This window comes from Loxodonta africana, chromosome 13 (assembly GCF_030014295.1).
Source record: "Loxodonta africana isolate mLoxAfr1 chromosome 13, mLoxAfr1.hap2, whole genome shotgun sequence".
Taxonomy (NCBI): domain Eukaryota; kingdom Metazoa; phylum Chordata; class Mammalia; order Proboscidea; family Elephantidae; genus Loxodonta; species Loxodonta africana.
In genome coordinates, this window is record NC_087354.1 from 68,072,183 (window position 1) to 68,098,754 (window position 26,572).

Genomic DNA, 26,572 nt, shown 5'->3' on the forward strand with positions numbered 1-26,572 from the left:
CCTTCCGGAAACCTCCTCACATTGGATTGCTATAAAGCATTCATAAGTAGTTTAATGAATCTTGTCCAAAACATGGAGTTACCTATAGAGATTATTTACCATTTTCTAAACGTGACTCCAGATTTTTCTGGCTCTTTCCAGAGATCAAACTCACCTTTGGAACAATGAAGTGCTGTCACTGGGGCTATTCAAAAGAATAGGCCCCAGCTCAGAAGGCACTTTCAAAGGAGTTCATTTTAAATGTGCAGTGGCAGATTGGGGGTACCAACCTGCATGACCTCTCAAGATTTGATGGGGGCAATGTTCATTTTCATATATGAGCTTTAGTATGTTTGTAAAAATAAGATTATTTAAAAGTCATAGTAGACTAGGCTCTGATTGAGCTCAGCCTCTTGGCTGAATAACTTTGATCATATCTATACCCTTTCTCAAGTTTCCTCATTTTCAAAATGGCCATAAGTTGTCCTGAGTTGAAAAGTTATATATATATGTGCTGTGTATACAGAAAAGTGTATATGTATATATATCTATGTCTATATATATGTATATACACATATACCACATTTTTGCAAATAACGTGCTCACACATACAACGCACGGAAATGATGAATTTAAGTAAAATAGTTCTGGCATAGCCCACCCATGTATATACTGGGCATGTCTTGTGACATTTCCAGAAGTGAATTTTGGCCTCCACAGTTCTTCCACATTACAGGTAAATTATATCTTTCTGTTCATTCTCTTTAATCTCTTATTTAGGTGTATAAAAATATCCTGAAAGTGTTACTTTTGATCATAACTGTATAATAAAGGTATAAGCCGTGGCCAAGAAGTTATGGATTGATTTTTGTAGTCCCCTGGCAATCAGAAAATAAATAATCAAGCTATGCATTTGTCTGTATTCATTTAAGTTGGTAATTACAGTGCATTAGCTCAACAGTTGAATGTGAAAACCTTATCAGATCATCTTAAGTGAGTTATGTTAAATCTGCTTATTTCATAGTTTAATTATGTCTTCTTAGTGTCAATTGAAGTCAGCAACATGTAAAAAAACTGGCACAGTGCACTTAAAAAATAGCATGCTCGGGGGTTGCAAGGTTGGCAAAAAACTTGTAACACGTAGTATATACATGTATATAGAAAGTTATATATATATAATATACATATTTTATATATATATATATAAAACTCACTGCCAGTGGGTCAATTTTTACTCAGCAACCCTATGCATATATATATACACATACATAATTTTCCAACTCACAGTGACGGGCTATATATACCTATATGTTACATATTCTGGCACATAGTAGGGAATCCAGTAAATGACAACTATTATTATTACTATTTCTCAGTGAAATAAAAGGCTACCATGTCCGTGGTTCCCTAATTGATATTATCTGCCACTAGCAGAGGAGAATATCATGTTTTGTTAAGCATTACTTTGGAAAATCTCTCATAAGGCAATGAATTAGAAACTACATATGAAAGTACACTGTGAGAAACAGACAGCTGCATAAAGTCCTGATTTCTATTTTCTAGGAAGCAGAGTCAACAAACTAACATTTTTTGTTGTTTATTCTGTAGGTATCAGATACCATCAAATGTATCTTTTTTTTTTTTTCCTTTCTTATCGGTAAAAGAATGCTCTACATTTCAGAAATAGATTGGAATTCCATGGTCCTGAAGTTGTGAATACTGCTTTTTATGAATCCGTCTTCACTTTTTCATAACAAAATTCTGGATAATCTTCTTCTGCACTTAAACATTGCTCAATTCTCCAGAAAAACTATGAACTCTTTGAGGAATTTTCCAGATGCAGGCATAGCCAGACTTCACTGGAGTAAAATATGACGAGAGAGGTGCACTGATTATTTTCATTTAAATATTTGTTTTGTGAACAACTAAAGTGGCATTAAGAGAACATGCTAATATGAAAATGTTAATAAAGGAAATAATAGAACGCTTAGTTTTTTTTTTTTTTAGAATTTTGAGCAAACTTGTGCATTTCTAAGGCTAAAAATGTTTTTATCAACTTGACATTAACATTGTAAGCTATTTTCTGGACTGTAATAGTCAAGAAAAAAATCAGTGAAGAAAGAAAAAAATGGAAGTTTCTTTGCATATCACTTTAAAATCTTAGGGAAAAATTATTATTACGTATTTTTTAAGCTAAAATGAGCTCAATGAAGCTTATTTATGTTCATGTTCCTAAAAGCTGATATATTTTTTGAAGAAAGTGTATTTTGGATTAGGTTTGGCCTACTAAAAAAAAAAAAGATTATTAAATTACAACATTAAAAAAAAAAAACCCACACAAAACAAAAACCAAGTTCAGAGAACAGGAAACACAAAACGGTATAAATAAACCTATTGCTGGGTGACTCGAGTTGTCTTTTTTTCCCCAAAGGGGCAACAGATCTCCAAAACATCCAGAATTATCTCAAATTTGCCCTAAGAAATAATGCTACAGAAAAAGTCTTTCAATTATAAACTAGATGCCCTATGCAGTGAATGGACAATATTATAACCAGAAAACCTGTTAATATAACATCTGAAATATAGACATTGTACGAAGGTTAAAAGGTCTCGAAACTTAAAAGTTAGCAATAGGTTGTGAAGCCAATCTTCCTTTGGAAAAAAAAAAATCAAATGTTTTCTTACAGAATGGCTACAGATTATATAAGTTAAAGGACAAGGTTAAAATGTTAGACAAATATTAATTCCAGTTTTCTATATGCAGTGCACAGGTGCAACTTGAACAGCATATTATATGGGATAATCATTAAATTCATTCAACCAGGCCTTAGAGAGTTAAAAACATATATTCTGAGGAAGAGGACTCCTCGGTCCAAAGATTGAGAATGAAACAGTGCAGAATATTTGTGTATCAAGGTGATTCCAGCCTCCAACTGGGAAAATGGGACTGTTAAGACCCACATCCCCTGACAACTGTCCAATTATGTATATCACACTTGGCCTACTGTTTGCAGTAGAAGTAATCAATAAAGGATGTGGTTGAGTGAACATAGATTTTGGTTGAACCAATGCATGAAAACTTAATCATTTACTCAGAGAGAAGAAATCAAATAGAGCAGAGATGAAACAGCCACCAAGGGGTTTGTTGATTGTGCCACCAAGTTTGTGGGCCACAGATGAAAGTCATAAGGCAAATGGAATCAGTGACAGGAGAAAATGTAAAAAGCTGTTCTTAATTTCATGAATTAATAGAAATGTTTTGACGTAATTTTTTTGTGTGTGGGGGGGTCATTTTTAGGAAATTTCGCATCGAAGCCTTGATGTTCTATTTTAAAGAATGTATGAAAATTACTAGGGCGTGCCATTTCTCTCAAGCAAGAAGAAATTAATTTTCAGCTATAACAGAAAGGTAATTTTCACACTTCAAACTTTGTACTGATTGATTTAAAGATCTCCACTAAGGAAAGTTTTCCAGGAAATAATTGAACTCTAGTTCGCAAGAAGATTTACAATTGGTATGGGATAAACCCAGAGATGGGCTAGTTGTGACCAGTGTATCTTGAGCAGCTCTCATTTCTGTGATTTTTCCCCCCTAGGTTCTTTTTTAAAGTAATCACTATTAGGTTGGAGAGTTGTCATAGTTATTTCAGTAAATGAGGCAAAAAAAAAAAAGGCCATAAGGAAAATGAAGGGTTTTTTTCTTCTCTAATTACTTAAATTCAATGACTATATACTAGTAATATTTACTTGGTAATTTCTCAACTCACTATATCTTTGTTTTATGGACCATTATTCTGTTTGAGAAAATTCTGGGCTTTTATAGCTGTCCTAAGGCAATTGTTGTGATCGTTTTGGAATAGCAGCTTTTTTTCACTCGTATTCCAACTGGGGGGAGGGGAACATATTATAAATGTTTATTTTATTTTTTTGTTATGCTGCTTAAGGTCTTGAGTAATTAATATTATTCATACAAACATCAAAAACAATAAACCTGTTCACCATTAAAGCCTTCATCAATAACTCTTCTAACACCAGGGCCAGGTCTAGTATTACCAAATGGGCAACTGCATATAACTAAGTCCTCAGTCTTTAAGGAACGTGGCATGTTTTCAATTGAAGGCTCAGTATAAATTCTTATAACCATTTGAGAAGCTTCCAGCCTTAGAGTTTATTCACCTTTCATGCATGCTCAGCTGACGGCCTTAGACTCACACTTATCCTAGACATGGCAACCAACCTCCATTTCCTTTAAAGAGATAAAATATGTTTATAGAGACAGGGCTACCATTAGTGAAACTTGCGCAATTGCACAGGTTAGGAAAAAGAGATTTAGAGGTGAGGCTAGCTTCCTACGCAGCTTGATTTATTTCTCAGCTGCCACCACCATAATTTCCTCTATTTTGGCTGGGTTCCATTTCTTGGATGTTGCTGCTAACCTGAGAAAGACAATTTATACATACATATATTTATGTCTCAAAGAAGTTAAGACTTTGAAGTGAAATTTTCTAAAAATGACCACTAATTTATATCAAAACGTTTTGAATATTTAGTGCACTTGATTTAACCAGGCTGTGCAGGTATCCAGGGTGTTATTGCCCACCTGACTAGAATTTTTGGTTTTGAATCCTATGGCTGCTGTCAATAGGCCACACTCGAGTTATTTTCCACTGATGGTGAAAGAAATATCCTGAGGTCTGATGTGCCCTTGAGTGCTCTCTCATGACCCACAGCAACACTGCACAATGACAGATTTGGACTGGAAAGCTTGCTGGGGCTTTGGGACAAGTTTTCCCTGTGACCTCAGAAGAAGAATGCCCTGCACTCTCTTGTGTATTGCATAACATTATAAAATTTAGAACCCAGGTCTACTATACAAATCATAGGTGGAACTTCAGTAGATAGGAATTCATATAAGTTGGATTCATTTCATTTGCTCCATTATATGTTTACTTAGGCTGTTGAAAGTGTTCAAACAGAGTAGTACCTATACCTTACCAAAACCATACCCTGCTTAATGGTATATCAAATATGTTGTTGTTGTTACGTGCCATCGAGTCGGTTCCAACTCATTGTGACCCTATGCACAACAGAATGAAACTCTACCCACTCCTGCGCCATCCTTACAATCGTGTATCAAATATAGCTGTATCGTATCCCACTCCTAAACCCTACATAAGACTTAATGAACAAAATTGAAATATTAGGTTGTCTGTCTTTATTGTCAAACTTTACCAGATAGCTGTTCAACACTTCCCTTAGTTTTGACTGCTTAGGCCAGGAATTCAAATCCGAGGGCTGAGACTAAAATATTCCAGATGACACACAAAGTTGAACAGATGAGAATTCTTCAAAGACAACCTTATGTCTCCAAAAGTTTCAAAAATAATTACGAAGTCCATGAATTGCATTTGGCAGTTAATTTCATGTCAGTACACTGTGGTGACTACCCCCTTGTGGGAAAGGTCACTCTACAGATACTTAAATTTAAATATTTAAAGTATTTTGTTTAGTGGGAAAATATTTCCTAATTACAGAGTCCTGGCATGCGGGAATAGTGACACTCATCCCCCAATGACCAAAGGGGCATTCCAACACTTTTCTTGTCCTGTGACATAGTAGGTGCTCAATAAACGTTTGTGAAAGAAAAAATTTTCCTGGGAGGTTTATCTCTTTTGTTATGTTGGGGCATAACTGAAGTGTCATTTCATAAAAATTATTTTATAAATATTGGTTTGATGAACCAATATTGATACGTTGCTATTAACTAAAGTCCATAGTTTACATGAGGGTTCACTCTTTGTGTTGTAGGTCCCGTGATTTTCTTTCTTTTTTTTATAACAACAACAACAACAACAGAGACAAGAAAACAGGGTAATTGTTCATGACTGCACAAGAAGGGACAGACTTGGGGCTTGGGCTAGTTCTGTCTGACTTCCAAGTCTTCACTCTTTGTGTGTGTGTGTAATTAAAAAAAAATTTTATCTTGTTGTTGTTGAGAATATACACAGCAAAACATATACCAATTCAACTGTTTCTATGTTCCATGGGTTTTGACAAATGTGCGATGTCATGTACCCACCATTTACAGTATCAGGGAGAATAGTCTCACTGTCCTTAAAACATCCAGTGTTACACTTACTTATCCCCTCCCCCCTCCCTCTGGCAACCAGTGGTCTTTTTAGTGTCTTTACAGTTTTGCTAAGGAGCCCTGGTGGCACAGTGGTTAAATGCTCAGCTGCTAACTGAAAGGTCAACTATTTGAACCCACCAGCTGCTCTAGTGTTTTGACGGTGGTACTTATGTAATGATGATTTCACTTTCGGTTCACTGGGCATTTAATGCTTCAAATGTCTTTCAGATAATTACCTTCAAAAGGATAAATCCGTATGTTATCTACAACTGAACTATAAATGGGAAGAATTTAATATTCAGGGTTAATACAATTTACATCTGTTATTATTTACTTTCATCATTGATATTGTTGTCATTGCTAAAAAGCTGTATTTTGGATATGCCAAGATAGTATATAAAAACCAGGAGCCCTGGTGGTGCAGTGGCTAAGTGCTTGGCTGCTAACCAAAAGGTCAGCGGTTCAGAACCCACCAGCTGCTCCGTGGGAGAAAGATGTCTTCAGTAAAGACTTAGACAGCCTTGGAAACCCTATGGGGCAGTTCTGCTCTGCCCTAGAAGGTTGCTACAAGTTGGTACTGACTCGACGGCAGTGGGTTTACCTTCAAAGACTTTCCAACTTTATTCGATCTTGGCTTAATCATAATGTTACTATGTCATAAAAAAAATAAATAAATGGAGTATACAAAAATCACAGTACAAATGTGTGAAAGGCTGGTCATATATTTATCACGGAAAAATAGTATCCAAAGTTTTTCATGTATACTTAAAAAAAAAACTTCTCTTTTCAATGAAATCATGAGAATATTGTTTTTGTACCCAATTGTTTATCCAGATATGCTCACAGGACAGATGTCTTAATGGAAGATGCATGGCTGAACCACAAATGGAAACTCTTCTCAAAGAAGAGACCTGGAAAGGTTATGGCAAGCCATGGTCACTGAAGCGTACTATATAGTTCTGTGCTGTCTGCTTTTTTAACCTGGGAGAGGTGACCTGATTTTTTTTTTTTTTCCTGTTTCATTCAAGGTCATCACTAAACTTACAGAACGCCGAAAAGAAAAGTAATACAAAGGAGGAACAGACAAAGAAGAGTTTAGATGCATATGTTAAAACACCATATTGGTTTAAAATAACTGACTATCAAAGGGTCGCTTAAGAGAAGCGCTGCTTAAAATTTCAGCAGGCACTGATGGGAAGCGACAGACCTCAAACAATTTCAGTCTTTCACAGCTGAGTGCCTTCACGGTGACAGCAAGACGAGGATGTGCTAGCTTACCTCTGCAGGACCTTGGCTGTGGCTTCGTAGGCTCTCCCCAGGCTGAGATCATCATCTAGGTCTGTGGAGATCTGACTGTAAGTATTGAGGACCTATGAGAAAGAGAAGTAAGCCTGAAACATACAGAATGACCAGACACGCCAGTGGCTCATTTCCTAAGAGAAGATGAAAATTAATAGTGGTTTATAATGTCCCCATAAAAATTCTTTTGTTTATGAAAAATTCATGCTGCTTTGGTTTATTTTTATCTCTAGTATAGCTTGTTTCACAGCTATCTCTTTAAGCCATGACAGTGAGGTCTTACTTTGGTAAAAATAATTCTTTTCCCGCACCGTCCCCAATCTTCCAATTTATGTAACTTAGGTGTGAATAAATAATTGAATGGTTTACAATGTTATTGTAAAGTATAGAACTATTATCTAAGGTAATATAAGGCAGATGATAATATTCTACTATCATAGCTTAAATATCACTTATCTTTCTATAAATAGCTATTTGAAAAGCATGACTTTAGGTGCCAGGCAATTTCTAAATTCTTCATTTTATTAGATGCGTATCTCATGGTTTGTACACATATATGGTACACACTAAAAATATTTCTTACAAATGTACTTCATTACCAACAATCTCTTCAATAATCAAAAGATTACAGCTGCCACAGCCAAACATATGCCCTTAATATAATTTAATACTGACATCATCTATATGGCGTAATGTTCCTTTTCACTTTTCTTTCCCCTTCCAATGGCCAGAAGAAGGAAAAAGCATAAAAACAAAGACCCCATTCTTTCTTATTCCTTCATTGTTACTTGACCCAACCTATTACACACATGAGGACACAAGAAATCTCCAAAGACCTCTATGGAAATTCTTTTTGTACATTTTCTAAGAAAGAACTAGTGAAAGTCACTGGGTGGGGTTTGGGAGAGAGAGTCAGTGCGAGGAAGGACATATATGGGCCCTGTGTGTTACTGCCAGCCTCAGGCAGCTGACAATGTGGGAGTGTTATAGAGGCTGGGTTGATACTAGTCTTTATTTTCTTTAAGTAAATATTTGGGAAATAATTTCAATGAGGCCACTGTGATATCTTACAAAATCTGGGTTTTATGAGATTTATAACATACTGCTTGACAATGTCAGCAGCCATTGAACTGGCTCTGACTCATGGCGACCCCACGTATAACAGAACAGAATGTTGCCCAGTCCTGCCTCATCTTCATGATCATTGGTATGTTGAGTTTGTTGCTGGAGCCACTGTGTATTTTGACTGCCTTTGAACCTAGGAGGATCATCTTTCAGCACTGTATCAGACAATATTCTATTGTGATCCATAGGATTTTTCACTGGCTAATTTTTGGAATTAGATTGCCAGGCCTTTCTTCCTACTCTGTCTTAGTCAGAAGCTCCACTGAAATCTGTCCACAATGGGTGACCATGCTGGTATTTGAAATACTGGTGGCATAGCTTCTAGCACTAAAGCAACACACAAACCACCATACTATGACAAAGTGACAGACAGGTGGTGGGCTTGACATAATATGGATATTAAAACTTAGGAACTGATACATTTTGGCCCAGTGTTTTAGTTCCTGTGAAACCGTAAACCTAAATATGTTGATTCTTATTTTTAGTCTTTTAATAACCCTTGTGTAAACCTGAGAATGTTCTTTTTGCTGTGTATTGCATAACTGACACCACCTTGATTCAATCTTGTATGACTTAAAGTAGACCTTTCTGAGTTCAGGGGCAGAACCTGTGAATTTTGTGAGTTTATTAAAGACCTTATTGAATCTAAACATCAAGGTATTTAGGAAGAGATTTTATAGTGTCTTTTGAAGTGCATACATTCTCCTATGGCATTCTAGAACTTTAAAGTGAAGATGGGATATAATTATATTTTATGTAAAAACTATTTTTTCCCCCAGCAAATACTGTTACTGTGTACCAGGTACTATGTTATACTCTAGAGAATATTCAATAGGAGAAGATATGCTTGCAACCCTTGAGGTATTTAGAGTCTAGGTGTACAGACTTGGGACTGAAGCAACTACGCAACTTAGCAATGAGTGAAGACAGGTTTTGCCAGTGTTTAAACTTGCTTATACTACACCATCCTTCCATGCCGAAGCCAACTTGGGCCCTGAAGCAGCACAGTGACTTCCAGAGGTGCTCAGTTTAATCTGAGAGGTGTGACTCTTTAGCCCATGGATAGGAGAGTAACTGCCCAAGAAACCATAGGTAGATACTTCATTGTGGATGGCTTCTATCTCACAACCATGTCCCACATTTCCAGGAGGCAGGAAGGGCAACAAGTAGCTCAATCTGCAGTTTTGACTCTGGTCTTAGTCTTGATTCTATATAGTTTGGGCCAGATGTGATCTATTGGAATGATATTAACCCTATTAGAGTAACATTAACCTTATTAGAGTAAGAAGAACCGAATTCAAGTCTTAGCTCTTCAACGACCAACACGCTTGGGCCATGCAAGCTCCCAGGGGTTTAATTTTCTTAGAAGTAAAACAAAAGCAAAAGCAAACCAAATCTACCTCTAGGACTTTTGTGAGACCACCATGAAACAATGTAAAGTGTTAAGTAAATGTTAGGACAAGATTCCTTGGAAATCTGGTAGCCAACTACCCCTGGTGGAAGTTTCCCTCTTTAAAAGTAAAGACAACACACTTATTTGTAGCTTGAGAGAAGTCATGTATCCCCTGAAATACCTTACCTAAAAGTATGAAGTATATGGGCAGTAGGAAGAATATAGTTCATTATTGGCCCAATAGGGAAATAGTCAATTATATAAAATAAATCCACACTGAGGGCCTTGATAGGTGCTGCCTAAATCAAAGGAGGATCTGGGCAAAATCAAAGGAAGACATGGTCTCTACTCCTCAGGAATGCAAGCTGTAATTAAAGAGGAAATTCATATAGGTGAGATCATAAGGAAAATACAAGTCAAAACCCAGTAGACTGGTGAATTCTGCAGTTCAAAACATTATGGAATAAACTCAGGGTGCAGGGAGGTCTTCATTAAAAAAAAATTATATATATACAAAAGTAAGTGGAAAAACAGCATGAGACTATGGGTTTCATAGAAAATAAAGATGTTTTATACTGATCTTATGGTAAACCACCTCACCTGCTTTTTAAAGTAGGCAAGGAATAGTTTACAAACTAATATATCTTGATCAACTTGAATCATAAGACAAAGAGTGAAATCTTTTTACAAAGAATACTTGAAGTGAGAAAACATGGTGTGGAAATCTGAACGATCTATTATTGTTCTTGATTGACTGTCCCTGTGGCACGTCATGGGTTGGAAACAAAGCCAGGATCTGGGAGGTTAAAATCCATCATCACAAATCAAAGATGAGAGAAACAAACAAATAAATAAATAGAGAAAAAATACTCATGTGTCTCTGGGTGGTACCAATGGTTTGTGTTCATCTTTTACTAACGTAAAGGTTGGTGGCTGGAACCCACCAGCGGGGCCCCAAGTGCAAAGTATTTCAACAAACAGAAAATGATTCAACATTTATGGACAATAAACTTAACCTTTGTCAAGAGAGAGGAAAACACTGATTAAGCATGGTACTATGTACATTTAAATGAACACCAAGGTTACCAAAATTAGAAAATTCGGTTAATATACTTAATAAATACTGAGTGTTTACATGGTCACACAAGCAAATTGCTCCAAAAATTTCAGTGAATAATGGAAACTCAGCCTTGAAAACTATTTGACTAGAAGTTTTAAGACAACAGGCTTAATTTTCCCACCAGAATGAAATAGATCTATTTGTGAAGATATTTTCAAATAAAATCTAGGTTCTTAAAATGAGATCATTACTATCAGTCACCTAAAAACAAAGCTGGTAGAATACTTAAAATAAAAAAAATGAGAGTAGGCAAAAGAATAATATGTTGGCGACATGATGCAAATTCTTTGAAGAATTGTTTGCTGTAGAATCAAATTTTAAAGATCATTAATTTATTTAACTACAATAGCCTTCAGGTTGTCACCTGTAGACAAACTGAGTGGGATATACATATATATATGTATATACATACACCCACATATACGTATGTGTGTCCTAGAGAGAGAGAGAGGGAATAGAAACGTAGCCTTGTCCTTCTGGAAGATAATAAACATAAATTCTGTACCTGACCTTTGGCATCTTTAAGGGGACAAATAAGACATTACTAGGCCTAGTAATAGCAAATAAAGACCCTAATGGTGCAAATGGTTAAGTTCTTGATACTAACAGAAAGGTTGGCAGTTCGAACCCACCTAGCAGTTCCTCAGAAAAAAGGCCTGGTGATCTGCTTCAGTAAAGATTATGGCCAAGAAAACCCTACTGAGTTCAATTCTACTCTGTAACACACAGGGTTGCTATGAGGCAGAACTGACTTGACAGCAATGGGTAGTATCAAACACTCATTTCTTTTCTTTCTTTCACATGCTTAAGACTACCAATTATGAGGGTGCCCTGCGCAGGAGGAAATAAACTATTTGGTATTGATCCCCCTTCTTGCCTTTCTCTGATTTTCCATTTCTTAACCTACTGCAATTTCTTTCTTATATTCCCTGTATTTCAGGTAACATCAAAGAAGAAAATGTTCTTCCAGTCATGGCCCTTATGTCCACTTTGACAACTGAAACTTTCTTCAAAACACTATGATGATGATCACTCTAGGCCTAACTTTCCCAAATCAGATAGAGCCCTTTCCTAGCCATTGTAAGAAAATAATTGCCCTGGTTCATTTGTTTTAAAAATTTTTCATTTGAAGATCATTGTAGATTCACATGCACTTGTAAGAAATAATACAGAAAGATCTCCTATACCCTTCACCCAGTTTTCACCAATGGTAAAACATCTTGCATAACTACAGTACAATGTCACAACCAGGATGTGGACATTGACACAATTCATCGACCTTATCTAGAGTTCACCAGTTTTACATTGCACTTACTGGGTTTTGTGTGTATGTACTAAGTTCTATGTTATTTTATCACGAATACATTCACGTGTCTCTGGGTGGTGTAAATAGTTTGTGCTTATCAACTAACGTAAAGGTTGGTGGTTGGAACCCATCCAAGAGGGCCACAGAAGAAAGGCCTGGCAAGCTGCTTCCATAAAGATTACAGCCAAAAAAACCCTATGAAGCACAGATCACTCTGTAGCACACGGGGTTGCCATGAGTCAGAATCAACTTGACGGCAGTGGGTTTCGATTTTTACGTATTCCTGTGAGCACCATCACAGCCAAGATACAGAACATTTCCATCACCACAAGGATCCCTTGTGCCACCCTGTCCCAGTTCATTTGGAATGTTTGCTGCTTTTTCTTTTCATTGGGTTAAAGGTCTGTTTTGAGAAAAATTCTGAAATAACATGGCATCTTTCCTCTACCCTTTTGGTACCCTTCTCCTTGCTTGGGTGCTTGCATTTCTCCAGGGAAATTTCCTTAACTCACTGGTAGAAGAAAAGCAGTCAATTGAACTAATTCATACTTAGGAATGAATGAACCAAAGATCATTAATTCTGCCAGAGGAAGCTGTAGTTCAAAAAAAAAAAAAGCTGTGTTTCAGCCCAAATCATTTCTTACAGGCGGCGTTTTATGGAGTCTAACAAAGTGAAATGAAACAATTCAGATAGTGTGTGGCTGAATAATTTGGGGGTAAATGTCTAAGAAAAAAAAAGCCAACCTTGACTTGAAATATGCCTTTATGATGTGATCTCTAAAGCATGTGCTGATTTTTCTCTTTTCTTTGTCTACTCCTGCAGCTTCAGGTTTTCTCGAAGCTCCACATGGCTTTCCACAGTGTTTCTCATCACAGTGGCATGGAAGGATGGAAAAAGAGAAGAAGGGAATGTGCTGCAGCAGATGCGAGGTCAGGTTTTTGTTTGGAAGGCACTGGGACCTGCAAAGGTAATGCCACGCTGCTTTCATTCCTTTTGTGTCACTCTCTTCAGAATGTTCGACCTTCAGAACCGACACATTATGCAGAGAACTCTTCCAGCACATTCTATTAGAGGTGACTTCTAGATACAAAATTTTATATATCTTGCTCTTAAAGACCTTATTATCGAAGGCAGTAAGACATATAGAAATACAAATTATATGGGGCCGTAAGTCTTTATAAAGGGCTAAACATTTAGTCCAAAGGCATTAATTCGTTAAACAAACACTGAGTGTCTTCTGCGGGCCAAGACTTATTTTAGGGAGCTCTGGTGGCACAGTGGTTAAGAGCTACAGCTGCTGACCAAAAGGTCGGCAGTTTGAATTCACCAGCTGCTCCTTGGAAACCCTATGGGACAGTTCTACTCTGTCCTATAGAGTCGCTGTGAGTTGGAGCCGACTTGATGGCACCTAACAACAACAACAGTGGTGTAGTGGTTAAGAGCTTTGCTGCGAACCAAAAGGTTGGCAGTTCAAATCCACCAGCTGCTCCTTGGAAACTCTATGAGGGCAGTTCTACTCTGTCCATCCTCAGGCACCTACGCTGGGTTTGGGCAATGGTGAGACAGTTTGTAAATAAATGAACAAACGAGTCAATTTCAGAATTTTAAAACTATGAGCAAAATACAATTGGGAACAGCTTCATATAGGAAGAAAAACTCTAGCATGATTTTAAAGCAATGATAGGAATTGGATAAGCAGTGAGGAGGGTGGAAAGAGCAAAGGTTTGGCAATGGGAATGAACTTGTAATAAATGATACAATGAGGGGAAAAAAAAAAAAAAGGTTTAACAGGGTCCAGAGAAGCAAGACATCCAACAGAAAAGTCTGCTTTAGGGTTCATGTGCAGAATGTTTTTGCCAAGTAACAAGAGCTACATGATAACTGCTAAGATGAAGTGGCAAACTTTCAAACTGCAATTTCTCTTTTTGATGACAAAAAAAGGATTTGATTATTGTTGTGGAGGTCAAGCAGGTTTATTACTGTTTTCATTCCTTTATTCTACATACACATAAAATAGTCCTCTGTGGGACTTTTTAAATTTATACCTTTTGTCTTTTTACTTTCTAGGCAGCTCAGTGGATTTGGTTAAAACTCCACACCCAGGATTGTGCAATTGGCTGTCTTCTTGTTTCTCATTATTCCAAGCTCTCAAAATTTTGTGCTGAGTTGTCCTCATGCCTAGGTAAAGGAGAGAAAAATACTACCGGACTTTACAGATCAGTGACAGGAAGTTTAAATGGGCTTCTGTGCCCTGGTTGGTGGCCCTAAATACCTTCGTTTCTGTGCGAAAATAGCTCGTAGAAACCGCCATATAAAATAAGTTCTAGAATCTAGACCATTTGAAATGGAAATTTTATCATTTTTCAAAAATTTCAGTGAACTCTAATCCTACATTTAGTTCATATTTTTAGAAGGGTTTTCTTTTTTTTCTTTTCCTTTATATATACATTCCTTTCTCTACTTGCCAACCTCTCCACTTGTCTCTTAAAAAAAAAGTTAATTTCAATACTGAAAACAGTAGGCACTCCTACTCCGAAGGCGTGGACCAGGTTCTTTGATTCAGAGATTTCATTGGTTAGAAGGAATCTTACTGGTTACTTAATCGATTCTCCTTTGGAATGTTCAAATTTTCTCCAAACATCATAGGGTCTTAAGTAAGACAGGTCTTTGAATGAGTCAGTAGCTCTACCATTGGAAATGTGTCAGGTGGCTTAACCTCTCTGAGCTTATTTTCAGAAGTGTAAAATGGAACAAAGAAAACTTACCTTGAAGGGATATTATGAGGTTCCAATAAGATCAACTGTTTAAAAGTGCCCATAAGGATTTAGATGAAGTAACTGCTTCATTTCCCCCATGTACTTATCAAGTCTGATAGTTCTCAGCGGTGATTCTATCCCCAGCAGGAAACATTTTGGCAATGTTTATAGAGCCTGGTGGTGCAGTGGTTAAGTACTACGGCTACTAACCAAAAGGTCAGCAGTTCGAATCCATCAGCCGCTTCTTGGAAACCCTATGGGGCAGTTCTACTCTGTCCTATAGGATCGCTGTGAGTCAGAATTGACTCAATGGCAATGGGTCGGGAGACATTTTAGGTTGTCATAATTGGGAGGTGTTCTGGGTGATGTAAACAGTTAAATGCTTGACTACTAGCTGAAAGGTTGGTGGTTCAAACCCACCCAGAGGCACCAAAGAAGAAAGACTATTGGCGATCTATTTCTAAAAGTTCACAGCCTTGAAAACCCTATGGAGCAGTTCTACTCTGCACACATGGGGTCGCCATGAATCAGAATTGACTCGATGAATTTTTTCTTCTTACTGGTATCTAGTGGGTAGAGGCCAGATGTGCTGCTAAAAAGTCTGCAGTGCACATGTAGCCCCCCACACAAAGAATCCTCTCCCCCCAAATGTCAATAGTGTCACTGTTGAGCGACCCCGATTTACCCTCTGCTTGAATAATTTCGAAAACCCTGGTGGCGCAGTGGTTAAGAGCTACGGCTGCTAACCAAAATGTTGGCAGTTTGAATCTACTAGGCGCTCCCTGGAAACTCTATGGGGCAGTTCTAGTCTGTCCTATAGGGTCTCTATGAGTTGGAATCAACTCGATGGCAACGGGTTTGGTTTTCTTGGTTTTGAACAATTTTCGTGATTGCAAATTATCCCCTTGTGAGGCTAATCACTAAGGTTGCTGGAGAGTTATATGAGAAAATTACTGGCTCAGCTGAGGCAAAGGCTGGAACATCTACTGCTAGCCAAGTCTGTGTCTTGTGGGACCAGACAAGATAAGTCCATCCCTGCTCACATGACAGTAGTTCCAATATTGCAAGACACTGTTTATCCTCCCCAAAGCCTCCAAGTTTATAGAGTCATCTGAGATGCTCTGAAATAAGTGTGACTAAAACCCCCAAGAGTTTAGCCACATATAAACGTTTATTTCTAATTTCGCCTTCACATCCAGGGGTTCTGGAAGAGTTTAAATAAACCCACCTCACCCCCCAAATTGTAAAACCATAAAGGGGGCGTTCAAGGGCCTTATCTGCAAATGAGAAGTTATGACTCTATTGCCTAGGGGGCATTTTTTTTTTATCTCTTTCTTTTCTTCCTCGCCCACTATAAAAAGCAGCACAGCCAACATTTTGTCATACATACCCTGCACAGATCCCAAACTGTGTCATTTCATAACAAAAGTTGGGCACTGCCCTCAATACAGTGCATTACTTTGAGGAGGAAAAGGCAGTGATCCAGATTTATGCTTGTGCAGTAAGAAATACAGAAATAAAAAAAATCAAGCTTGCCATCTTGAGCTTGAAATCATTGCCAAATCTTATTGGAGATACATTTATTCTGATTTCTGGCAATCTAACCCCCTTTAGCCATTTCACAGTTGGTGAGCAGAAAGGATGTTTCTGCCTCATTTACAGTGTCTGAACATGATTCAGACAATCAACTGCAACATTAGTCAAAGGAATCAGTGGCTAATGATTTCTGACAAGCACTGCACTAACAGGCTTGAGGACCAGACTGGGCAACAGCATTCGGAGGTACCTTACAGGAGCCAGCAATGGGCACGGGTAGATGATGATAAAAATGGGGGTAAACAGAATTGGTCTCACACCACTTAAGGGCTCTCATACACTTTCTGGAAAAGCATAGCATCTGACGTGCAATAAATACTGCAATTCTTTTCTACAAATATGTTATATTGAACAAACACAGAGGACTATCAGGTGTGCAGCTTTGTAAACCATAATATATAGAAGTAGTTAGATCTTTTGCATTCGGCTCAAACTGTGTTTTTAAATGGTGACTAGTCTAGCATTGTCATGTGTATTGATCATTTGGGGTACATACTCTTTATCCCTGAAACACATTATGCATCATTTGGACTATCTATCACACACCGACTGCTTACATTGCCCAACAGAGTAAGTGGAGGCAGTATCGTCCAGTGCAGAACAGACCTAGAGTCGAAACACATGAGTTCTAGTTTCTCTTCTGCCACATGCTCACTGCATGACCTCAGAAGAATCACTTGATTATCTTACCTTACAGCTTCCAAGTTTGCAAGACAATTGGTTGGACTAAATGATCAAGAATTCTCCCTTCCGGAAATATAATTTGCATTTTAAGACAGTATGATTGATTCATTTAGTTGCCTAAGGTATTCCCTAATTGTTTTTAATAATTTATTCTTGGCTCAAAAATTTCCTGATCTATATGTGTGTGTGTGTGTATATATATATATATTTTAAATTTCTTTTGAAGAAACAAAATGATGAATCATTTCATTCAGTTGAAATTTTACTTTTATGCTTCCCCCTCATTTTAAAAGTCTTGCATATTCTTAAAGAAACTGCCTTTTTTAAAAAAGTCCCTAGATTGGAATAGACGGTAGGGGGAAGAGCGGAATCTACAATATTATTTGGTTATTATTAAGCAGTAATTGCTGCTAATGCAAATGATCAGTGCTTCAAAAAGCTGCAAATCTTTGTTTCACAGCCTGAAATGTTCGAGAATTTGACAAAAATTGAGGTTATCCTTAAATTGCACAGTTTGAATTAAAACTGCAAATTAATCCTTCACATGCTAGGAGCTTACACTGTAGTTTCAAAAGCCATAAGGATAGAAATATATATCTAGAAAAAGTTCCAAGTATCTCCTTTCACTGAAAACCCTCTCCCTACACATTCAACAAACAGGTAACTCCCGAACTCAAAATAATGACACACGATTCCACATACAGTGAAGAATAAAAGCTTCCCTTAGTATAAACTGAAACGTATTATTAAGTTAGTCATCATAGTTTTGTACTATGTTTACAAGAGACATGTTTATGAAGAAATTTTTTTCTAATTGCCAATCATTAACTGGTGGCTTCTGCATTGCTACGATGCTGGAAGCTATGTCACCGGTAATTCACATGCCAACAGGGTCATCCATGGTGGACTGATTTCAGTAGAGCTTTCAGGCTAAGACAGGCTATGCGATCTACTTTGGAAAATTAACCAGTGGAAAATTCTACGGGTCACAACTGAATATTGTCTGATACAGCGCTGGAAGATAAGCCCCCTAGGTTGAAAGGCACTCAAAATACCCAGTCACCACAACGATGGGCTCAAACATACCAACGACTGTGAAGATAGCTCAGGACTAGACAAGTTTTGTTCTGTTTTACATGGGTTCGCCATGAGTTAAAGCCAACTCGATGGCAACTAATAACAATTGTGTGATGATGTAGTCTTCTACTTCCCAAGAATCCTTCGATTTCTGTGAGCCCCAAATGTCTGCTGCTGAGTAATCATGGGATTAGGATCTTTCTCATTGCCACAGGAATCTTCACAATCAACATGCTTACTTGAGGTGATCTGAATGAATCTCCTCTTTCTCACCCCAAAGAATAAAACTAGGAAGTATTGAGAGATAAAAGCTGGTTTTTTTTAGAGCTAAAGTGGCCAGAAGTTAACTTTATCTCTCTTTTTTAATGTGGTCATTAGTAAAAGACAATATAAATTGATTATTTCATGACAAGAGAAATATACTAATATACACTAGTCATATACAGTGATTAGGGATTTGGCGATAAGAAAAGACTTGAGGGGAAAGAGGTTTTTTGAGGTGTGTGTGCGTTTCCAATAAAAAATTCTCAAACTCCATTTGGTTATGTTTATGTGGGGATAAAAGTTGAGTGTGACAAATGATTTCATTACAAGTATGATAGCATTACCCATATTTTCAGTTGTCTGTTATTTATAGTGATTAAAGATGGCGGTGGCAAATCAAATGAAATGCCAGTCAAACCTGATACCACACATGTATTGTCCTTGGAAACCCTATGGGACAGTTCTACTCTGTCCTACAGGGTCGCTATGAGTTGGAATTGACTTGATGGCAACAGGTTTTTTGGTTTGTATTGTCACTCATTGTGCTGATGCAGGAATGTCAACATTTACGTCTTGTTGGAATATGCAGGACTCTGGGAACCTCGTTCCAGCCACAATGACCTTTCGCTAACAGGAACGCGCCCAGTTCTCTCCACTTCCAGGGTCTTTTTGCCGACAGGTCCCTCTGCCTGCATTGCTCTTTCTCACTTTATTCCCTACTCTCCCAGTGCTTGTGCGTCCTACCAGCTTGCGCGTGCACACACATACACGCACACACGTGTGCACACATTACAACACTGCTTCTTTACCCTCTTTCAGCCCTCACCACAGTGTCATATTTATCTATTTGATTAATGTTTATCTCTCCCATTAGATCAGAAGTACCATGAGGGCAGGGACCATATCTGTTTTGTTTTCCATTGTGACACCTAGCTCCTAGTCTTATGTCTCAAAATAGTATGTTGAATATTATTCAGCGAATATGGTAGAGCCCTTGGAAGGTACTAGTAGTGAAGCAACTCCAGAAACATTAATGTCGATATAATGAGCTGTTATTAAAAAACAACAACAAAACAACACATTACCGGCAAGTCAATTCAGGCTCATAGAGACCCTATCAGACAGAGTAGAACTGCCCCATAGGGTTCCCAAGGAGTGACTGGTGGATTTGAACTGCTGACCTCTTGGTTAGCAGTTGAGCTCTTAACCACTGTGCCACCAGGGCTGCATGAACTGTCATAGGCACTGGCTTTCACAACATATATCATTAGATAAAGAAGAAAATGTAAAATATGGCACTTTTTTAACTATAGTGAATGGAAAAAAAAGAAAAAATGGAAAGTATATGAAAATTTTCAGCTAACCATCAGTCCTGGAGAGTTTAAGTATCAGCAACTAAGCCAAATTTCCAGAAGAGTATTTTAACAAAATTTCAAAATGACAGAAGAATTCCCTATCTAAATGTGTGCTGGTTTTGTTTAGTCAAATTCCCAAACAAATAAAAGCTTCCTCCCGTTATAAGCCCATGTGGTCACTGCGCTCATTGAGGACGCACAGTTCAGAAATTAAATTATGTTGGAAATCATGGTATCTGGTGGAATTCTTCCTATCTGTGGAGAGAATATCAACTCTTTTTTCTCTTCCTTTTAATCTAGAATAACTAGTTGCGGTTGATTCATCGCGGCCCCATGTATGTCAGAGTAGAACTGTGCTCCATAGCGTTTTCAGTGGCTGATTGAAAGTAGCTAACCAGGCCTCTCTTCTGAGGCACCTCTGGGTGGGTTCGAACCGCCAACCTTTACGTTAATAGTTGTCTAATTGCTTGTGCCACTTAAGGACTCCTCATCTAGAATCATAGAAGGAAAACACAGTTTCTAGCTTCACAGGTAACAAAATGAGGCAGAAAGGTGAGTAAGTCACCAGCATGGTGACAAACTGAAGTCCTTAACTCCCTCCCCTCCACATGGCCACTTCTCAACACTTCTTTTGTTTTGCTACCTTAAACAAGGAAAGGATCAGGGAGCGTTCTATATTCGTGAGTGACTACCTAGAAGTTTTTAATAAGTACTAATACTATGAAAATGTCTATATTTCTACATGAACTGATTGTCACTAGGAAATCTATCTTTCCCTTGGTGGTAAAGCCATCATCTATTCAAAATCCCACTTATAATAGATTTCTTCCTCATATAAGGCAGTATTCAATAAAATTTTAGTTTGGTTTCCTCTTCTCAGAAATTCACGAAGGCCTTGAAAAACATTTTGAGCATATTCTCTCTGAACAATTTGAAATCTTTTCTACCACAGGCCATTATTCTTGTAAACTCGGTAAACCCTAATTTAGATTCACGAGGCAATGCTTTCATATTGGGCTGTGTGAACACGTTTCTTTAAGATAAGACATGGTTGGAAAGGCTTCCTCTGAACCCTTTCGCACAGGAGCAGCTTCATCTATTACCCTTTCGCAGTGAAAGAAGAGACAAGAAAACAATTTATGAGTCATTTCCATTCTGACAGATGTGACAATGACTGAAAATGCGACTCCTGCCAAGAGCTTTTATCAAGTATGTTATAACAACCAGTCGTAAGTGTAAATAATACATGACTGGGATCTTAAGGGGAAACGGTGGCAATACGAAGCCATTTTTGGTACTTCAGAAGGGGCTCTGCCACTCTTGGAATCCCCTGGCTTCCCAGTAGAGTTTCGGTCTGACTATAAGCAATAGCTTAGCACGTTATCTAATCCCAGCCAGGAGGTGAGTTCAACAGCAAGCTTTTGCAGATGTTCACATCCAATAATCTATCCATAATTGATGAAACAAGGAGGTCAGATGTAATGGCTGCTACTATTCCAGCAACAAATAAATGGTTATTGACAAAACAAGCCAGTGTGGCGCAGAGCGCTGAGCAGCGACAGGCAGGAAACAGTGCTGAGGCAGAGGTGGGGAGGAAGATGGTGCTCTTAATTCTGAGAATTCCTCAGCACGCTGCCTGGCGTAAGGGCCATGGTGACATACAAGCAGATGGTGGTGACTTGCCGAGGAAAAGGGAAGTTCCTGAAGTACAAGAAAAAGCAAAGACAGGCCAAGGCTGAGAAGGAAGAAGTGATGGAGCACCAGGCAGGGCTGGGAGCCCAGGTAAGTACAAATGCACCAGGAGTTCAGAAATGCCTTTGAATGCTTGCACTGGGATCCAGATGTCAGGGCGGCTTTTATCACGCAGCGTGTCTTCACTCATACACCTGGCTGTCAAGCTGTGCTTTCTGCAAGACTCTCATACCAAAATGGTTGCAAGGGATGCTTCAGTGCCCAGACCCTCCCTCTGAAGAATATCCATCAATTTTCTGTTTAACACTTGAGACCCTTTTATCTCTGTGTATTAAAAAAAAAAAAAATCTATGACAATCACTTCAGCAACATTAAGATTATTTTCCAATAAGCCAGCGATGCAGAATTGTGTAGCTTGAAAATTCCTCAGGACTGGGACTTACCCTGAAATACATGCTGCTTAAAATCGAATTTACTGCAAAAGGATGTGAGTTGGAGGCAAAGTTTTCTTTAATAATAAAAAACACTGCTCTTATTCACCTCAACCTATGCAAGGACTATAATAAATGCATTAATCGAGTATACTTTTATTGACTGAATAAAATTCAAGATATTTAAACATAAATAAACAGTGGAAATGCTACACTTCCATTCCGATGCTAAAAAAATCATGTTTTTACCCAGTTTACTGTGTAATATTGTAAGATGAAGAATGGTAGAATGAAATGGTAGTTGTTATTGCTATCGGTAGTCATAAAGAGGCTGGGGACAGAGATGTTTTAAATATTAACATTCCTAAAACCACTTAAATCAATTTAACACTCTTTAGTGGTTTATTTAGAAGTGTGATTTATTTCATACTTTGCAACCAATGCCTTTGATCAGCTCTGAAATAACATATGAGCTGAAAATAAAATGGCAAAACACATTGCTAGCATTCTTACAGTAAATTTTAGGTTTTATAGCATAAACTAGAAAATTGCCATTATATTTGGCACATTCAAATGACTTATCAGTACTTGGAAACTGAGAATGATAGAGCCCAGAAGGAATCACAGAGCTCAGTTGTGTAATAACTTGCCAATTGCCCTGCTTCCTTAGCCCTCCCAGGGTCCCAGCTGCCTTCACCTCATTTATCAGTTTAGACCTCCCACAGTCTCCGTGACCACTCCTGTTCCTATTCTCCCAGGTTAGAAGTTTGGCATTTAAGTCATCTAGTTCTGCTATGACAGAAATACCACAGTGTATTTGTGGATGTGAATACCACATTCACAAACAGAAGTTTATTCTCCATCAGTCTTTCCCTGGACTAGGAGCTTCCCCAGGCAGGAACCCCCAGTCTAAAGGATGTGCTCTGCTCCTGGCACTGCTTTCTTGGTGGTATGAGGTCCCCCTGTCTCTCTGCTCGCTTCTCTCTTTTATATCCCAAAAGAAACCAGCTCAAGACACAATCCAATCCCATAGATTGAGTCCTACCTCATCAACACAACTGCCGCCCATCCCCCATCACTAACATCATAGACACAGGATTTACAACACAGGGGAAAATCACATCAGATGACAAAATGGTGGACAAACATACAGTACAGGGAATCATTGCCCAGCCGAATTGATACACACATTTTGGGGGGGACACAATTCAATCCATGACAGCATCACATGAGTTTGCCATGGGTCGTATCCTGATCTTAAAAATAAAAAACCAAACCAGTTGCTGTCCAGTCAACTTTGACTCATGGTGACCCCATGTGTGTGAGAGTAGAACTGTGCACAATAGGGTTTTCAATGGCTGACTTTTTGGAAGTAGATAGCCAGGCCTTTCTTCTGAGGTGTCTCTTGGTAGACTTGAACCTCCAACCTTTTGGTTAGCAGCTGAGTGCTTTAAACATTTGCACCACCTGGGGACTCCTATTCTGATCTTAATCTTTGCTAAAATGACTCGGCTCTCATCATGTCACTTGAGACCAAGCCCATCGTGTATCCCAGCCCTCAAACCACCTTCTAGCCTTGTTCCTCGTGTTTGAGTCTCTCTTGGCACCTAGCCCTTCCTAGTTACCATGAGTTTGGAGACCCACCTTGCTGCTGTCAGTGTGCCCCGACCAGGAATCCCGCACTGAACCCCTGTTGCTTGGCTTAGAGCTTGTCACTTGCCGATGGCCATCACTACCAGTTATTGAGCAGAAACTACTTGTGCAAAGTGTTTTATGTTCATGGTGCATTTAATCTTCACAGAGCCCTTTGAGATAAGTATTAATATTCTCATTTCACAAACGAGAAAAATGGAGTGCAGAGAAGCTGAGCAACTTTCTCTAGGATACATAGCGAGTTGGTGAAGATGAAAGGATTTGAACCAGGTTTCTTGGACTTCAAAATCCTTGTTCGTAAGCACTGTGATACCCCTGCTGCTGGACTGCTCTGAGCATGATCGTGCTTGACCTAGACCTTCACTTACAGCTTACTGCCTCCTGCCACAGTTCCCAGAAGCTAGTCTCTACTCACCTACAGAGACACCCACTGCAGCCCAAAGTTTGACCTTCTAGATACCAACCTCATGCTCGCCTGCTCACACCATGGCGTATAACAGCTGCTACTTTTTTTTTTTTTTTTAACATGTAGTCCAATTATAATAGCTAATAATAGCCAATACTAATCGAATATTTAGAGTTCTGGGTGGTACAAATGGTTAACATGCTTGACTACTAACCAAAAGGTTAAAGGTTCAAGTCTACCCAGGGGTGCCTCAGAAGACAGGCCTGATGATTTACTTCTGAAAACTCACCCATTGAAAACCCTCTGGAGCACAGTTCTACTCTGAAAGACATGGAGTCACCGGGATTCGAAATCGACTCAACAGAAACTGGTTGGTTTTTAATTATTTATGTCATTCCTCTGCCTGCAACGACTCCCCCTTTTCACTCGAAAAACAAAAACAAACAAAAAATAAAACTCGCTTTATAACAGCCTGTAAGGCCTTATATGATCTGCTCACTCTGTATCTCTTTGATTTCAGTTCCTACTACTCTTCTCCCCTTTTGCTTCTCTTCAGCCTCCCTGGTCCCAAGCCCCCCAGATACATTGCCATCTTAGGACTTCTGCGCTGACCATTACTTCTGCCCCGCTTGCACTTTCTTCAGGTATTCACACAGCTAACTCACTAGCCTGCTTCCAGTCTTCCCTTAGATGTCAAATTCTCAATAAGGCCTACTCTGGTGACCTATTTAAGATTCCCCCCACCTGGCCACTTGCCTTGGCGCTCTGAAATCATTCCTTTGTTGTATTTAATATTCATCTTATATTTATCATTGTCAAATAAACTGTATAATTCACTATTGTCTTTGTCTAATGTCATGGAAGCTCCAGGAGGGCTTTGTCTGTCTTGTTATTATGTATCCCAAATGCCTAGAGCAGGGCTTGACATAGAGTAGGTGCTCCAAAAATATTTACCGAATGAATAAGCCACAGATTGTTCTTAAGACTACCCATATTAACAAATTTAATCTTCTTAACATCCCATGAGCAGGCATTATTCTTCTTCTTATCACTGTTTTAAAGATAAGGTAACTGAGGCATCTAGAGTTAAGTCACTGAGCCAAGGTCATATAACCAGTAAGTGGTCAAGATGAGACTTGAACCCAGGCAATCTGATTTCAGAGCCAGCACTCTTATTCAGCCTTCTTTTCCTGACAATGCCACCATGCAGGCCAGGCTCCAAGCTCTGACTCCTTTTGGTACAACCTGTCCAATTGTCAGCTGAGATTATAACAATGGTTTCAGACAACAATGTTGCTAAGAGAACTGTCTTAGTTATTTAGTGCTGCCATAAAAAAAATACCACAAGTGGATGGCTTTAACAAAGAGAAGTTTATTCTCTAACAGTTTAGTAGGCTAGAAGTCCGAATTCAGGGCACCGGATCCAAGGGAAGGCTTTCTCTCTCTGTCGGCTCTGGGGGAAAGTCCTTGTCATCAGTCTTCTCTTGGTTTTGGAGCATTTCAGCTCAGGAACCTCAGGTCCAAAGGACACGCTGTGCTCTCGGCACTGCTTTCTTGGTGGTATGAGGTCCCCCAATTCTCTGCTTTCTTCTGTTTCCTTTTATCTCTTGTAAGATAAAAGGTGGTACAGGCTGCACCCCAGGGAATCTCCCTTTACACTGGATCAGGGATGTGACCTTAGCAAGGGTGTTACATCCCACCCTGACCCTCTTTAACTCCAGGCAGAGAGTATGATTTATAGCACATAGGAAAATCACAAAATGGAGGACAACCACACATGGCCTAACCAAGTTGACACATATTTTTGGGGGACGAAATTCATTACAAGAACAGAACAAAGTTTAATGACTTGTCCATTGCCAAAGAGCTACTTAGTGACAAACCACAACTAGAACCCAGATATCTGACCCCCAATCTGTTTTTTTAAATATCTTAATTTGAAAATTGTAATGATTGCCTAGATAGTAATTTTCCATTCTTATATAATCTATTACAATAAAAATTAAAAATAGTAATTTTGGTTTTGAAACCTTGTGACAAATATTAATGTTTATCTATGTAATATATTAAAGGGAAAAATGTTTATTTTTGTAATATTTATGATATTACAAACATAAAATGCACGTAATAAACACTCTGCTGTAAGCTAATATAAGCTCATAGGGAAAATGAATATGTTTAATTAAATTTAGGAAAAACATATAGTTAAATCATTTGCAGTACAATAATAAGGACCAATAAACCACTATCTCTTTACTACTCCACTAGAATTTCCATCACCATGCTATATTAATAAATACCATCT

The 26,572-nt window shown here is 38.4% G+C and overlaps 1 protein-coding gene across 1 annotated transcript in view; it reads right to left on the reverse strand.

Annotated features, from left to right (window-relative positions):
- TTC29 (tetratricopeptide repeat domain 29) overlaps positions 1 to 26,572 on the reverse strand; it is a 181,536-nt gene that overhangs the window by 23,074 nt on the left and 131,890 nt on the right. The window contains exon 7 of the mRNA XM_003417526.3: positions 7,388 to 7,479. Within this exon, the coding sequence (XP_003417574.1) occupies positions 7,388 to 7,479 (92 nt within the window). The remainder of the gene's footprint in view (positions 1 to 7,387; positions 7,480 to 26,572) is intronic.